The 15,081-nt window shown below is 35.5% G+C and overlaps 1 protein-coding gene across 3 annotated transcripts in view; it reads left to right on the plus strand.

The window, feature by feature from the left end:
• LOC109330034 overlaps positions 1–14,829 on the plus strand; it is a 17,666-nt gene extending 2,837 nt beyond the window's left edge. The window contains exons 1-3 of one of the 3 annotated variants that reach the window (XM_019564001.1): positions 11,397–11,522; positions 11,760–13,333; positions 14,360–14,829. In XM_019564001.1, the coding sequence (XP_019419546.1) occupies positions 11,970–13,333; positions 14,360–14,609 (1,614 nt within the window). In that variant the 5' untranslated portion in view covers positions 11,397–11,522; positions 11,760–11,969 and the 3' untranslated portion in view covers positions 14,610–14,829. Of the gene's footprint in view, positions 1–11,396; positions 11,523–11,759; positions 13,334–14,359 lie in introns of those variants that run through there. The other 2 variants (XM_019564002.1, XM_019564003.1) reach the window with 2 other exon arrangements.

Here is a 15,081-nt window from a genome sequence, read left to right on the forward strand (position 1 = left end):
TGTCACTCTACCTTACCAGAGTCACTCTGGGGAGAGGCACTTAAGACTACAGCTTATATTCTTAATAGGGTGCCAACTAAGGCAACTGTCAAAACACCTTATGAGCATTGGACTAGGCGAAAGCCTAGTCTAAAGCATTTTCATGTGTGGGGATGTCCAGCTGAGGCAAGGCCTTATAGGCCTCATGAAAAGAAATTGGACTCCCGTACAATGAGCAACTACTTTATTGGTTACTCTGAAAAATCAAGGGGCTATAAGTTTTATGACCCAAATTTAAAATCCATATTTGAGACGGGTACAACCACGTTCTTTGAAGATATTGAGTTTGCAAGAAATCCGTCGGCGGAATTTTATGGGGGAGAAAGAAGAAAGTCAAGGAATTATTATTCGACTGGTGCGAAATACATTGAGAAGATGAGGCCTCTATTTATAGCCTGAGGCCTCCAACGACTCCCTCATTCGATGATCACAATGGGTGGTAAATCCCACGATCCAACGATGGAAAATTTTACCACCCAACAACTCTTTCATTATGGCCGAGATCTCCTCCGAACGACTCTTGACAATTCTTTCACCCAAACATGTTGCATGCGTGTGTTGACTTGGACAACACACGGTCCAAGCCCAAAATGCCCCAAAAAATAAATAAATAAACATTTATTTAAAATGAATGTTAGGCCCAAGCTCAAGCCCGACCCGAACCCAAACACGAGCCGAGCCGGCTGGACGACGGCGAAGGAGGAGGTGGTGCGCGCCCACGTGTGTAGAGGGGTTTTGTTTGGTGAGTCCTCACCCACTTACAAAACCCATTGTAACTCTTAGGACATACCCCAAAGTTGTAACTTAAGGCTTATAAAACCTTTCAACTTCCTTCCTCCAAGCAATATGGGACTTGAGGAGTTCTTTTTATTTCACCCCCCAAGAATCCCCATTAATGGCCACTTTAATATGCATTTAAACCACATTAAAACTCGTCATTTTTCAAACAAATTCCAACAATCCCCAACTTGAAATTAAAAAACGATTGCCAGGAATTTGTGTGATTTTAATAAGATTGTGCATAAACAAAGGTGTTATGCAACTTGAACCTTTGCATAGTGAATAAGATCCAGATTTTACTAGAGTGACTCATAGTCTTGAACTCTATCTCCAGCATCAAACCACACACAACCTTTTCAAATATGTATTTTGTAAAGCTCATGTCTTAAAGGTTATAAACATCTATCTCAGTATAGTGAATGCTCCAGAAATTTATGCCCCAGAATTTCATAGGAGCACCCCCACTTCCACATTCACATAGGTGAGTCTATAAAGAGTACTCCTGTAGCAAAGGTAATCCACTCTGATTGTAGTATAAATCTTATTAAGATTTTAACTCATCCTTACAAATGCTGCAAGAATCATGCTTCTCATAATTTTATAGCATGTTCATTCTCATATCACTTCACAACTTGTTATTACTCATTGAACCTATTTCTTAGGATCACCAGTTAGTTAGGTCGGGTTACCATCATGAGTGATTCTCGTTCTAAGGGCAATAGTCCCATACTCTTATAAGTATTATGGTCTTTCTCTCTAGCTAGTCTTTTCATCAAAGGATTTGTTAAGTTATTCTCAATGCGTACATGATCCACTCTAACAGCTCTTGTAGAGAGTATCTCTCTAATGGTGTTGTACTTACGACAAATTTGTCGTTTCTTACCATTATAAAAGCGGTTCCCAATTTTTGCAAAGGTCATGGTACTATCACAATGGATCAACATAGTTGGAATCGGTTTTTCACAATGGCCACAATACTATCACAATGGATCAACACAGTTGGAAGCAGTTCTCAACTTGCTTCTTCAGTAGTTGTTTCTAGTGCTATCATCTCAGCTTCCATAATGGATTGAGCCAAAATAGTTTGTTTCTTTGACTTCCAAGAAACAGACCTACCAACTATGCTAAATATATAGCCACTGATTACTTTGGAATCCTATGAAAGAGTGTTCCTATCATCAACATTGAACCCTTCCAAGACAGTTGGAAACCATCAGTAATATAATCCAAGGTTTATTGTTTTCTTAAGGTATCTCATTACCCTTTCTATAACATATCAATGCTCCATACTAGGTCTACAGGTAAACATGCATAATAATCCCACAACATAGGGAATATCGTGTCTAGTGCAATCAGTGGCATATCGATGGCTGCCAATGATGCTAGCATACTCAGCTTGTCTTACACCTTCATCAGTGTTCCTATAAAGTTTTACACTTGGATCATATGGTGTTCTAGCAGGTTTAAAGTCAAGGTATTTATATTTCTTGAAGATCTTTTCCAATTAGTGATATTGATCCAAAGAAATTCCTTCTTTTGACCTAGTAATTTTTATACTAAGGATTACACTTGCATCTCCAACGTCTTTCATGTCAAAGTTGCTACACAATAATGATTTCACATTATTCACAACATGAATGTTTGAACCAAATATGAGTAGGTCTTCTACATAGAGACATATGATAGTGCAAATGTCACTTTCTGATTTTTAATAAATACATTTGTCACTTTCATTCACCTTAAACTTATTCGAGACCTTTAAGTTGTTAAACTTTTCAAGCCAATGTTTAAGTGCTTGCTTAAGACCATACAACGACTTGTCTAACTTGCAAACCTTATTTTCTTGCCCATGTATTACAAAACATTTATGTTGTTCCATATAGATTTCTTCTTCCAAATCACCATTTAAAAAAAGCACTCTTAACATCCACTCAATGTACTAATAAATTATGTATCACAGTGAACGATATTAGTACTATAATGGATATTATTCTAGTAACAGGTGAAAATGTGTCGAAGAAATCTATATTCTCTCTTTGCCTGAAACCCTTGGCTACAAGGTAAGCCTTGTATTTATCCACTATGCCATCAGGTTTCAGTTTCTTTTTCAATACCCACTTACAACACATGGGTTTGCAACCAGGAGGTAAGTCAGCTAAATGCTAGGTCTTGTTAGACTCAAGAGAATCCATCTTATCATTTATGGCCTCTTGCACAAATCAACATCCAAAAAAGTCAAAGCTTATTGGAGTGTTGATGGATCCTCTTCCAATGTATAGACCATATAATCAGGTCCATACTCTATCATTTCTTGATCTCTTAATTCTTCTAGGTTCTATTTCTAACCCATCGTTATTATCATTATTGTTAATCACAAGTATGCGACTAGTTGATGTTTCCCCCACTATTCCTCAATTTAAAAGGGAATTTCTTTTCATTGAAGTCTATATCGTTAGACTCAATGATCACTTTCACGTTAAGGTCATAAAACCCCAAGTTCTCAAATAAGCCACACAACCCCAAGTTCTCAACTAAGACAAATGTAGTTGTCTATTCTTAATAATTTCATAGATGGAAATTTTGCTTTTAGCCTTGGGGACTCTCTTCATCACATAGGATACAACTAATAAAATTTCACCCCATTAAGAGGGTGTTGCACCAGAACTTAACATAATAACTACAATTAATTCAGTTAAAGTTCAATTCTTTCTTTCAGCTTTACCATTCATTTCATGTGAATACGGTGTATTTGTTTCATGAATAATGTCATTTAATTTATAAAAATCATTAAACATGTTAGATCCATAGTCAGTGCCTCTATCGCTTCTGAGCTTCTTTATTTTCTTGTTGAGTTGATTTTCCATTTTAGTTACATATAACTTAAACATGTCAAGTACTTTACTTTTATTTTTCATAAGATATACATAAGTAAAATCAAAGCAATCATCTATAAAAATGATAAAATAATGTTTACCATTTCTAGTTAACGTTCCATCTAATTTACATATATCTGAGTGTATTAAATCTAAAGGCTCAGATTCCCGCATTACTGATATATGAGGTTTTTCTGAAATTTTCGCTTGATTGCATGATTCACAAATTTCAAAATCATTTTTAGATAACTTCGGAATTAAACCTAAGCCATTCAAATTTGAAATTGCACGTTTACTAATATGACAAAGTCTAGAATGCCAAATATTAAAATCACACAACATGTAAATAAAATCAGAAATTTTATTAATAGAAACATCAACTTTTAATTTAAAGATGTCATCAGTGGTGTACCATTTCCCAACAAATACCCCATTCTTAGTAAGAGTATACAAATATACTCCTATGGTATGTGTAAAACCAGCCTTATTAAGAAGAAAACCATAAACCAGATTCTTCCTCATATCTAGAGTGTGCATCACATCTTTGAGAATCAGAGTCTTCCCGAATGTAAACTTCAGCTCCACATCACCAGTTTCAGCAACTATAGTGGTGTGAGAGTCACCCAACAACATCTTCTTTTTAGCAGCATTCGTGTATGTTTTGAACATAAAATGGTCATAGCAAACATGGTGGGATGTGCCAGTATCTACCCACCACCCATCAGTTCCTCCAACCATAGTGACCTCAGATAACACAGCCACAAATGGCTCATCAACTATGTTGACCTGTGGAGGACGATCCATTAATTTATTTCTGCACTTGCGTGTCATAAGCCCTGACTTCTCACACTTGAAGCAGATGAACAGGTTTCTAGAGTTATTCTTAGTAGGTGGTTTAACATATTAGACCTTTTGAGGGTTCCAATTCTTGTTGTGACTAGTGTTCTTAGCCATATTCCCATTGTGGTTCTGATTCTTGAAGTTAATGCCAGAAGGCTTCAGAACCACACCTGAGAATTTCTTCTTAGTGCTATTGTTGAAGTCAATCAACACCTCCTCTATCTAATCTTTCTTAAGAACCTCTTCTTCAATACAAAGACGAGTGATCAGAGATTCCAAAGATATTTCTTTGGCCTTAAGCCTCAGAAGGTTTTTGAAGTTCTTCCAGCAAGGAGACAATTTTTCAATTATGACAGCCATTTGGAATTGCTCATCTAGGGACATGTCCTCAAAAATGATCTCATGAGCAATTTTCTGTATCTCACGGGACTAAGACTCTACTGATTTATCACCAGTCATTTGATACTTGAGGTAGTGGCTAACAACATATTCTTTATTCCCAACTTCCTCGTATCATATTTCTTTTCAAGTGCATACCAAATTAATTTGACAAACTTGTATGAGCTATAGTAATCATAGATATCATCAGATAACCCATTCAGAATGAAGTTCTTACAGAAGTAATCACTTTCATTCCAGAGAGATATTTCAGTAGCCAATTTATCCCTTTCCTCTTTCTTAGCCTCATCTGATACCATTGGAATGTTGGTTTTCAGAACGTGGGCAACCTATCTCATAGTGAGGAAAAACTTCATTTGTTGCGAACATTTGAAATTTGTCCTATCAAACTGAAATGGTTTGTTAAGGTCATAGATGTTTGGTTCAGTAATATTATCTACGAATGCCATTGCAGTAGAAACGTCTTAAATTTGTTTTTACCATAGCTCGCAACAATTCTGAATGGCACGAAATAATCCTTACTGACTGAGTCACGATCAGGTCGTTCTCTTTAAGACATTTCGTGGTACTGCTAAAATTGTGCAAGCAGACTCTCAACCACGTCGTCCCCAAGATAAAGCAGTCCAGTTCTATGTTATACAATGTCTTACTACACTATGAGAGTCACTCTCGAATACACCCACAATATGGCTACCAGTGTCAATTCTCGAATTCCCATAGTATGACTATCCTTGCCAATTCTTTTTCCATAATACTGACTATCAGTGTCAGTTCTCGAAATTCCCACTTTGTCTGCTTGTGCCAATTCTCAAGTGCCACAGAAAGAAAGGGGGGTAAAGGTTGCCGGAAATGCATCGGCGGAATTTTATGGGGTAGCAAGAAGAAAATCAAGGAAATATTGTTCGATTGGTGCGAGTTACAATGAGGAGAGGAGGCCTCTATTTATAGCTTGAGGCCTCCAACGACTCCCTTATCTGACGATCACAGTAGGTGATAAATCCCATGATCCCAAGGTGGAAAGTTTTACCACTCAGCGATTATTTCATTATGGCTGAGATCTCCTCCCAACAGCTCTTGACGCTCCAATGACTCTTTCACCCAAATCGTGTTGCATGCATGTGTTGACTTAGTCAACACATGATCCAAGCCCAAAAGGCCCCAAAAATAAATAAATGAATATTTATTTAAAAAGAATGTTGGGCCCAAGCCCGACCCGAACACGAGTCGGCCGGATGGCGGCGGCGGAGGAGGTGGTGAGCGGGCACGTGTGTGGAGGGGTTTGGTTTGTGTGTGTCCTCACCCACTCATAAAACTCATTGTACCCCTTGGGACACATCCCAAAGTTACAACTTAAGGCTTATAAAGCCTTTCAACTTCCCTCCTCCAAGCAATGTTGGACTTGGAGAGTTTTTTTATTTCACATCCCTAAGAATCTCCATTAATGGCTACTTTAGTATGCATTTAAACCACATTAAAACTCCATTTTTCAAACAAAATCGAACAATAACAATTTTGGAGAATGTTGATTAGTTACTAGATATAGAGCAATATGGACAACTAATAACTCTAAATTTTGTTAACATAGTTGCTAGACATAGAGGTGCGTTAACAAATCATAAATATTGATATTATTAGTATAATTGCTAAACATAGAGCTATATTAATGAACTACTAATATGATTAAGACATTAGCGATTAGTATCATTGAGGCGTTGTGCTAAAATATCAATTTCACAAACATGGTTGATGGACATAGAAGTGTATTTTTGGATCATAATTCTTCATCTTGTGAGTATGTTTGCTAGACAAAGAGTTTTATTCATAAACTACGCTATTAATTTGACTAAGACAATGACATTTAATTCAATTGAGGTCCCATATTGATTGTAAAAGAATCATAGTTTGATGAATAAGTGTTGTTGAATTAAATGTATATGGATAATGAATAATAAAGTTTAATTCCAACATCTTTATTCCAATAGTGTATCAGATCATTTAATTAGTTTATTTGTGAGTCAAAAGCACCAAATTATGTATCAAAGTCTACTTAGAATAGTAATCTTTAGTGGAACGGCCTAAATCAAGCAAGTCCTTATGGATACTATAATTTTTTATATTTGTTTGGGACAACCTGATTTGATAATATAATTGACCAAATTGTTGGTTCCCAAAACATGATATCAGAGGATAAATTTGTTTTTATGTGTCACATTATCTTTGTATACATGTTTCTAAGTATCATATAGATTAACATTTACAAGCTATGGCCAAGTATTATTTGCATTGACCTCTCCATATTATGTCTCAATATTATTTGCCTTAGCCTTTAGAGCTTTTGGGTAAACTAGAATGGCAATTGTTCTAACTATTATAAGTTTACAACCAAATGCAATTATTATATGTTGGTGCAGTAGAAGTGATTGTTGCATAGCGTTGAGCACAAATAATCAAATTAAATGCGTAGAATAAATAGAAAAGAAGACGCAAGAGAATTTGGTAACGTGGTTCGACCAATTGTGCCTACATCTCTGGGAGCATTAAACGACTACCAATATATTATTAGAGAATAATTATTACAAATTGTAGCACACCCATGAGCCTAAGTGCCCATGGGGTGTTTCTAATTGGTGCTTTAATGTGGTGCATATTATAACAAGAGACTTGTGTCCAATATATAACATTGATTACCCTACTATATTCCAATAGTAGGCAATGTAGGACTAATATAATAACATATTTCAAGCATCCACAACAATCTTCACCTTGATTGAAATAGACGAATATCTCGCTCCTTAGGAACTCTACACAAGAATCTCCACCTTAGCGAATATCTCACTCCACCTTGTTCAATACCTAATTCTATTTAACAACTCTCCATATAAGAGTTTTCTCCCCTTCATCATAAGCATTTCCGAGTATCCTTGACGATGTTATCAAGAGCCTAACTCTCCAAACTTGTAGTGCAACTTCTCGTACCGCCATCTAATGGAACACGCCACCTAGCCATCTATGTCTAGAAGTCTTTTGATATATGGAACATCTACACAAAAGTTCACTAACAACCGTCCTCTTCAATACTCACTGAAACTGAACCATGAAGCTTCCATGGAGAGCCTCAACCACTACCATCATTATCTAGTCCGACAATCATAGTTCAAAAGAACTATTATATTCCACCATAAGGAGTATACCCACAATATACACCTTGTGTCAATGCTATTCAATGCTCGTGCCACATTCTTGCATCCAAGTCAATGCTCATGTCACACCATGCATCTCTACCAATGCTCGTGTTACACATTGCATCAAAGTCAATACCCATGTTACACCATACATCAAAGCCAGTTAGTGCCTCTATGCTTTTGTGGATTTGCTAAGAATTAATATCCTTCACTATGACGTCGCAAACACACCATTAGGATATTCCACTTCTCATCTCAAATGAGATCATTCTCTCAACATCTAGAGAGATATTGTTAGCATCTAACTCAACACCTCTATCTCTATCTTCACCTTGGTCTCAATTCAATACATTGACTTATGGGGTTCTGGATCCAACACAACTCTGGTCCCTAACACGGTCCTGTCATTTCTCCTTTAACTCATCTTGTTTATTCTTGCAGTGTCTTTGACAGACATTGTCCAACCAACATGTCATTTATCCTCCTTTTCCATAATTTGGCGTATGGGCTAAGAGTCATCTACCAATTGACTCTTATATCAATTGTTGGTACAGAGAAGAGATCGTTGCATAGCATTGGCCACAAGGAATCAAATAAAGTACATAAAATAAATAGAAAAGAAGAAACAAGAGAATTTGGTAACAGGGTTCAGCCAATTGTGCCTACACCCCCGAAAATGTTGAGTGGTTACTAATATATTATTAGAGAATAAAAATTACAAGTTGTAGTACACTCATGGGCCCAAGTGCACATGAGATGTTTCTATTTGGTACTTCTATCGGATGTATATTATAACAAGGAACTTGAGTCCAATATATAACATTGATTACTCTACTATATTCCAATATCAGTTACCATGAGAGAACTTATTTCAACCATCCTAAACATTATATATGCATTACACATAGTGTAATATATAATTAAGCCTAAGTAAGATTTCCAAACAAACTAAATGTGCACTTTACACTTCATATGTTCCTTCTTTAGGAGAGTAAATCTGTTGAGAGGAATGATGATTAGATTATTCGAAACACTTGGTATTAATATTCTTCAATAATCTAGTAGGTGTTAAAAAAAATTTCGTCAATCTTGGATTATGTGATATCATCAATATGAGCAATAAATTAGTTGGTAGATTTCTAACATGTTTGATCGGTGCTTTAACTTTTGTACAATAGCCCATTAGAATTACCCACTTGCTTTCTGCATGTTCGAGAGCAATTGCCAGTAGACACATAATATATTTTGAAGCATAACTTGTTGTCTTGTTCATGACGATCTTAGTGTCTAACTTACCATTAGAAAAATTGACATACAAATTGAATTTACAAATACGAACATTAGTAGCTTCTTGATTTTAGGTGTTCAAACGGATTTACAAATTAGAATAAAGTTTTCACTTTTCATCTCCCAAGTTTAAGAGCTACATTATAATGGAGAGGGAAGTACATTGAAGACAAAAAAATGTGATATGACACTTCTACTTTTAAATATAATAATATGATATTTTTCTCCTTAAAACTAAGAGTAAAATTAATAACTTCTCTTTATTACTAGAGAATAGTCTGATTCCAATATAAAAGACTTTTAATATGAAGTAAAAGCATAAGCTCATTTGCGAAATGCAAGTTCAAATAACTAGTATAACAATGTTGTGAAACCCGAGCCAGACATCAAACCAAAAGATGTTTCATTTAGGTTTAACTGCTTTAAACGATTAAACCATCTGATCGGACCGGATGATTTCATATATAATTAATCATTTTTATCTATACGTTATATATAAATACAAAATTTTATATAATTAATAATTATGAATAATTATATTGTAGTAACTTATCTTCATCTTTACTTGGATGAAAGTAAACGAAAACATTAAAGTATTGTTTCATTTTTAAAATTTTTAATTGAACCGTCCAATTCACTTCTCAGGTTATACCAGTTTAACCGAGTTTAACGTGGTCAGATCGAAATTTCTCTAGTTCAAAGTGGTCACATCCCATAATCAATTAAGACTACAAACCAAAATCATTTTCAAGTTTAGTCAGCGGTCAGACCGCCCGATCCGGTTATCACAACACTAAGTCACTAAGTGTAAGAATGGTCATACATAACTTTCTAATGATGGATAAGAATGATCTAGATTTTAATAGTTGTGAAGATGAAGAGATATTAATTGACACAAAAGAGGATAATGTTAATATCAAAGATTCTTTCAATCTCACTCTTATTATAATACACTTTTTTCACTAGGGATATGAATTGTGTCCAAATTTAGTTCGATATCAAATTATAGAGAATATTTAAAATAATTAGAATTTTGGATATAATTCAAAAATTAAATTGTATTCCCTTATTAACCATAATTCTTAAATGTAGTATGTGTTTGGATATCTGGTAATAGTTATGTTAATTTTATTCAGATATTTCATTTAGTAATAATTATTGTAAACCCATTTTTCAAATAGATAATAAAAACTACTTTTGGTCAAAACTATTCAATCAACGATTTTTGTATTAGAATTATTTCACAAATAAAATATTCCAACATAATCACTTTTATTTTAAACCCAATTGATGATATCAAAGGTTCTATCAATCCCACTCTTATTATAATACCTTTTTTCACCAGAGATATGATATGTGTCCGAATTTAGTTCGATATCAAATTATAGAGAATATTTAAAATAATTAGAATTTTGAATATAATTCAAAAATTAAATTGTATTCCCTTATTAACCATAATTCTTAAATGTAGTATGTGTTTGGATATCTAGTAGTAGTTATATTAATTTTTATTCAAATATTTCGTTTAGTAATAATTATTGTAAACCCATTTTTCAAATAGATAATAAAAACTATTTTTGGTCAATCCAATCAACGATTTTTTTATCAGAATTATTTTACAAGTAAAATATTCCAACATAAATCACTTTTATTTTAAACCCAATTTTAAAAATCACTTTCCCTTAAAATCATCTTTGTTAACGCTAACCCAAACTTAGCTCCCAAAGTTTCTTTTGGAATTGATGAGTTGATAAAAAAATAAAAAGAAAAATTGGCTGACGTAATGTTGTGAGAACAGCTAGAAAAAAATCAGCTCAAAATGGCAGCAAATGTGGCCCCCACTGTCACTAACCGGTAACCCATGGCAGCTGTAATACAAAACGGAGTCTCTATGCAATAAACCAGGACCACTGACACCGTTGCAACCGGTCGTAGCTACTGATATTTTTTCTCCTTCTACTCACCCACTTTATATATTTCACACTCATACGCCTTAGCTCTTAGCTTCTCTTAATAAACTGAAGCTGCATCCCTTTGCGGTTCATCTCTGCCGTCTTACGTCGGAAAATATTCGCCGGCATTTCACCGGAGACAAAATAACAAACCCAAAAACCACGTTCAGGTAAATTAATAACACTTTCCAGTCTCTTGGATCTCGTTTTTCCTTGAGTTCCGTCCACCGATCCGATTTTCGTGGTAATAATTGTAGTCATTACCCACGAAAATTGAGCTTATTACAAGTGAAAAAGAGACCCTTTAATTGTTCATATTCACAATTACACCCTTTGTTCCTCTCTTTGTTTTCTGTATGCCTTGAATTTTTCTTTGTGCTTTCTATCGAAATGTGTTTTTTAAACAGATCTGTTTGGTTGAATTGCAGGTTGGAGTGAGATTAAAGTAATAAAAGGTGAAGACTTTTCAAACCATAAATAGGAATCCGAAATTACCCCTTCTCTCAAGTCTTCAAAAGTTCATCTTTTGGAGCAATCTGATTCCAACCCCAAACCTCTTCCCCGTTAAAACTTCACCCTCCTCATTTACTTGAATTCCCATTCTACCCCTTGAAATCATGGGAATGAAGATAGCTACCACATGTTTACAGTTATCATCTCAACCAACTCTTCCTCATTCTCCTTCTTCTTCTCAAACTCTTGCCTCAGCAATCTCATCTCCTTCTTCAAAACGACAACACAATGGAAGAGTAACAAGTTCTTTATTGTGTCGTTTTTTATCAACGCCCCTTCACAGGGCTCGTTCCTTCGAGCATCACCCAGTTTCAAATGGCAGAACCATCAGAAGAACTTGCAGATCTAGCTTACAGTTCTTCTCTTCATTCGATGATGAAGAATTCGATAAGAAGATTCAAGATTTAGCCCTCAAGTTTCAACTCTCCGATGATAGTAACAACAATGCGGTGGATTCTGATTCAGAGGTGCAGTCTACCTCAAATTTTAATTTTGAGCCGCCGTGGAGCACCGGGGAGGAGCTTATTCCGGCGAATATTCTCCGGAAAGCGAATAGTGTAGAACTTCCGTTTTCACTTAGGATAATCAAGAAGAAGCTTCAGTGGAAAGATGATTTCAGAGAAGCGGGGGAATTAGCTTATTGCTCAGTGAAGAAAGCTTTTTCTTCAATGGTGTTCATCATCAGAGAGCTTCAAAGTTTCACGCTTCAAATGAGAGAGATTCTCTACTACGAAGATCTTCAAGGAATCCTCGCCAGGGTTCAGAGGGAAATGCACGCTTCGTTTGTGTGGCTGTTCCAGCAAGTTTTCTCTCACACTCCCACTCTCATGGTTTACGTCATGATCCTTCTTGCGAATTTCACTGTTTATTCAATGGGACACAACGCCGCCATCGCTGCCACCGCCATGCCTCCTCCAACAACAACAACAACCGAGGTTGCCTCAGCTCCCACAACAAACTTTCAAGATCACAAACACGACAAAATTGATTCTTCATCAATCAAGACATTCTCGGTTTCCACAAATGGTAATAAAACTGCTTCCATCGGTGGCAGCAACGGAGGCGGCGGGAAATTTAGGCCGGCCGTTAACGGAAATGATGGTGGTGATGGCAGGTTCGACCGGTCGGACCTGCACCCTGGAACTGTGGTCCCCACCGGAGGTGGGTCCCAGTCTCATGCTTATAAGACAGGGGAAGCACAAGGTGTTTCCGGGAAGGAGGAAGAGGAAGTGAAGTTGTGGAATTCGATTGTGGAAGAAGTTTCTAGAATGGAAGTGGGGTTAGATCGTCAGGCTATGAAACGGTTCGTTTCGCCTGTGATGGCGAGGATGGAATCGGATGAGGAGTATGCAGAGTATTTGAGAACAGAGCTTGTTTACCAAACTGGGTTGTCTGAAGAACCTAACAATGCTCTCCTTCTTGCCAATTACGCTCAGTTCCTCTACCTCGTTGCACATGAATACGACAGGTGAGTAAAAATTGTATATTATATAGGTCCTATATATTTCACTCTCGTTAATTATGGTAGCTCTCTAACTTCTTAGCACCTTTTCTTCTTCCTTTGTTTTTTGGGGTAGAATCTTCTTCCTTTGTTTAGCTCTTATGTTCTGAAATAATGTTTGAAGTTAAAATTGAGAAGTTGATTTTTTAAACTTCTCATTATTTTAGAATAGTTGAGGAACAAGTTATTCTAACATGGCTTTGTCTTGACTCTTGAATCATGTTTGAAGATTTTTTTTCTTTTGTTTCAATTACCTCCTCCATGTTCTCACCGTGGTAAAACGTTTACTATTTTCCCACAAGGTTGGAAATCCAGTATATTCTATACTCTAAATTCATTAGAATCCAGATAGTATCAGTGAGTGCTGTGTCAATTAACCCATAACAAGTGATGGAGTTATGTGGTGTAGATGGTGTTTTCTTTTGAAAATCTAATCAAAAATGAAAAAGGTAAGAAAAGTGACTCCTCGATTGAATCTTGATTAAGGAGTGTGTGGCGTAATTTCCCTGTACCACTGCCTCATGCATAGCATTATCACCTTTCTGACGTGATATCCTCGTGCATGATAGAAAGAAAGATCTCACACGGAATCTCAACTTGACTTTTGGAAGTACATGTAACTCAAATGAAAATCAAGTCAAATTAAAACTAAGATGACAATATCATAGATCTTTTAACTTTATAAGCTAATTAAATTGAAGAGTGGATACCTACTACTTTGATCCTTTAAAAGTTTGGCATTTAGAAAACTGGTCCCCAAAAATTGAGAACCCCAGAATACATTTTTGTTACAACTATTAACGAATTTGCGATATTTGAATAATAGTTTAGATTTTTTAATGGGCAGGGCTACTATAAATTCAATAGCTTGCATGTTAGAGTTTTGGATTTGTAATGGGTAGGACTACTCTAAATTCGATAGCTTGCATGTTAGTTTAGTACATGTGATAGTTGTGCTGTGTTAACATTTAGTTTTTGATTCTTTGAATACAGAGCTGAAGAATACTTCAAGAGAGCGATAAAGGTGGAGCCCCCGGATGCAGAAGCTTACAATAAATACGCCACCTTCTTATGGAAAGTGAAAAACGATTTATGGGCTGCAGAGGAGACATATTTGGAAGCCATTTCTGCTGAACCCACAAACTCTTATTATGCTGCTAACTATGCTCATTTCCTATGGAACACTGGTGGAGAGGACACGTGTTTCCCTCTTGCATCCCCAGATACCTCTCAAGAAGTTTAAATTTAATCAACAATAATCACTTAAGAAAATATAGAGAAAATAAGAAAAGATAAAAAAAATTAAAATTTTGTAGTTTGTATCTCTTTTATCTTCTTCAATTTTTTATGGAGTTGAGGTGTGGAGCGAAGGAGAATGAATAATGATGATCAAGATGTAATTTTTGTAATTATAAATTGTACATAATAACTCATTATCGCTCTACATCCGAGCTTATACTTTATGGAATCATATATCATGTGTTTGGTTCTCTGTTTGTAGTAAAAATCACACTTGACAATTTTACGGAATTAGTTGTGAAGCTTTAGAATTGCATTTTTAAGTAAGGATGGCAGTTTTTGTATTTGGTTCAAACTTTTGTAGTTAATTTTTTTAGCAGATAGATTTTAGAATAAAACATTTATACAGTAGTAACTTCACTTTAAAATTTAATTAAATCAATTTTACAAAATTAAATTTATTTAACAATTTATAA

The sequence above is a fragment of the Lupinus angustifolius genome, chromosome LG16 (genome assembly GCF_001865875.1).
Source record: "Lupinus angustifolius cultivar Tanjil chromosome LG16, LupAngTanjil_v1.0, whole genome shotgun sequence".
Classification (NCBI taxonomy): domain Eukaryota; kingdom Viridiplantae; phylum Streptophyta; class Magnoliopsida; order Fabales; family Fabaceae; genus Lupinus; species Lupinus angustifolius.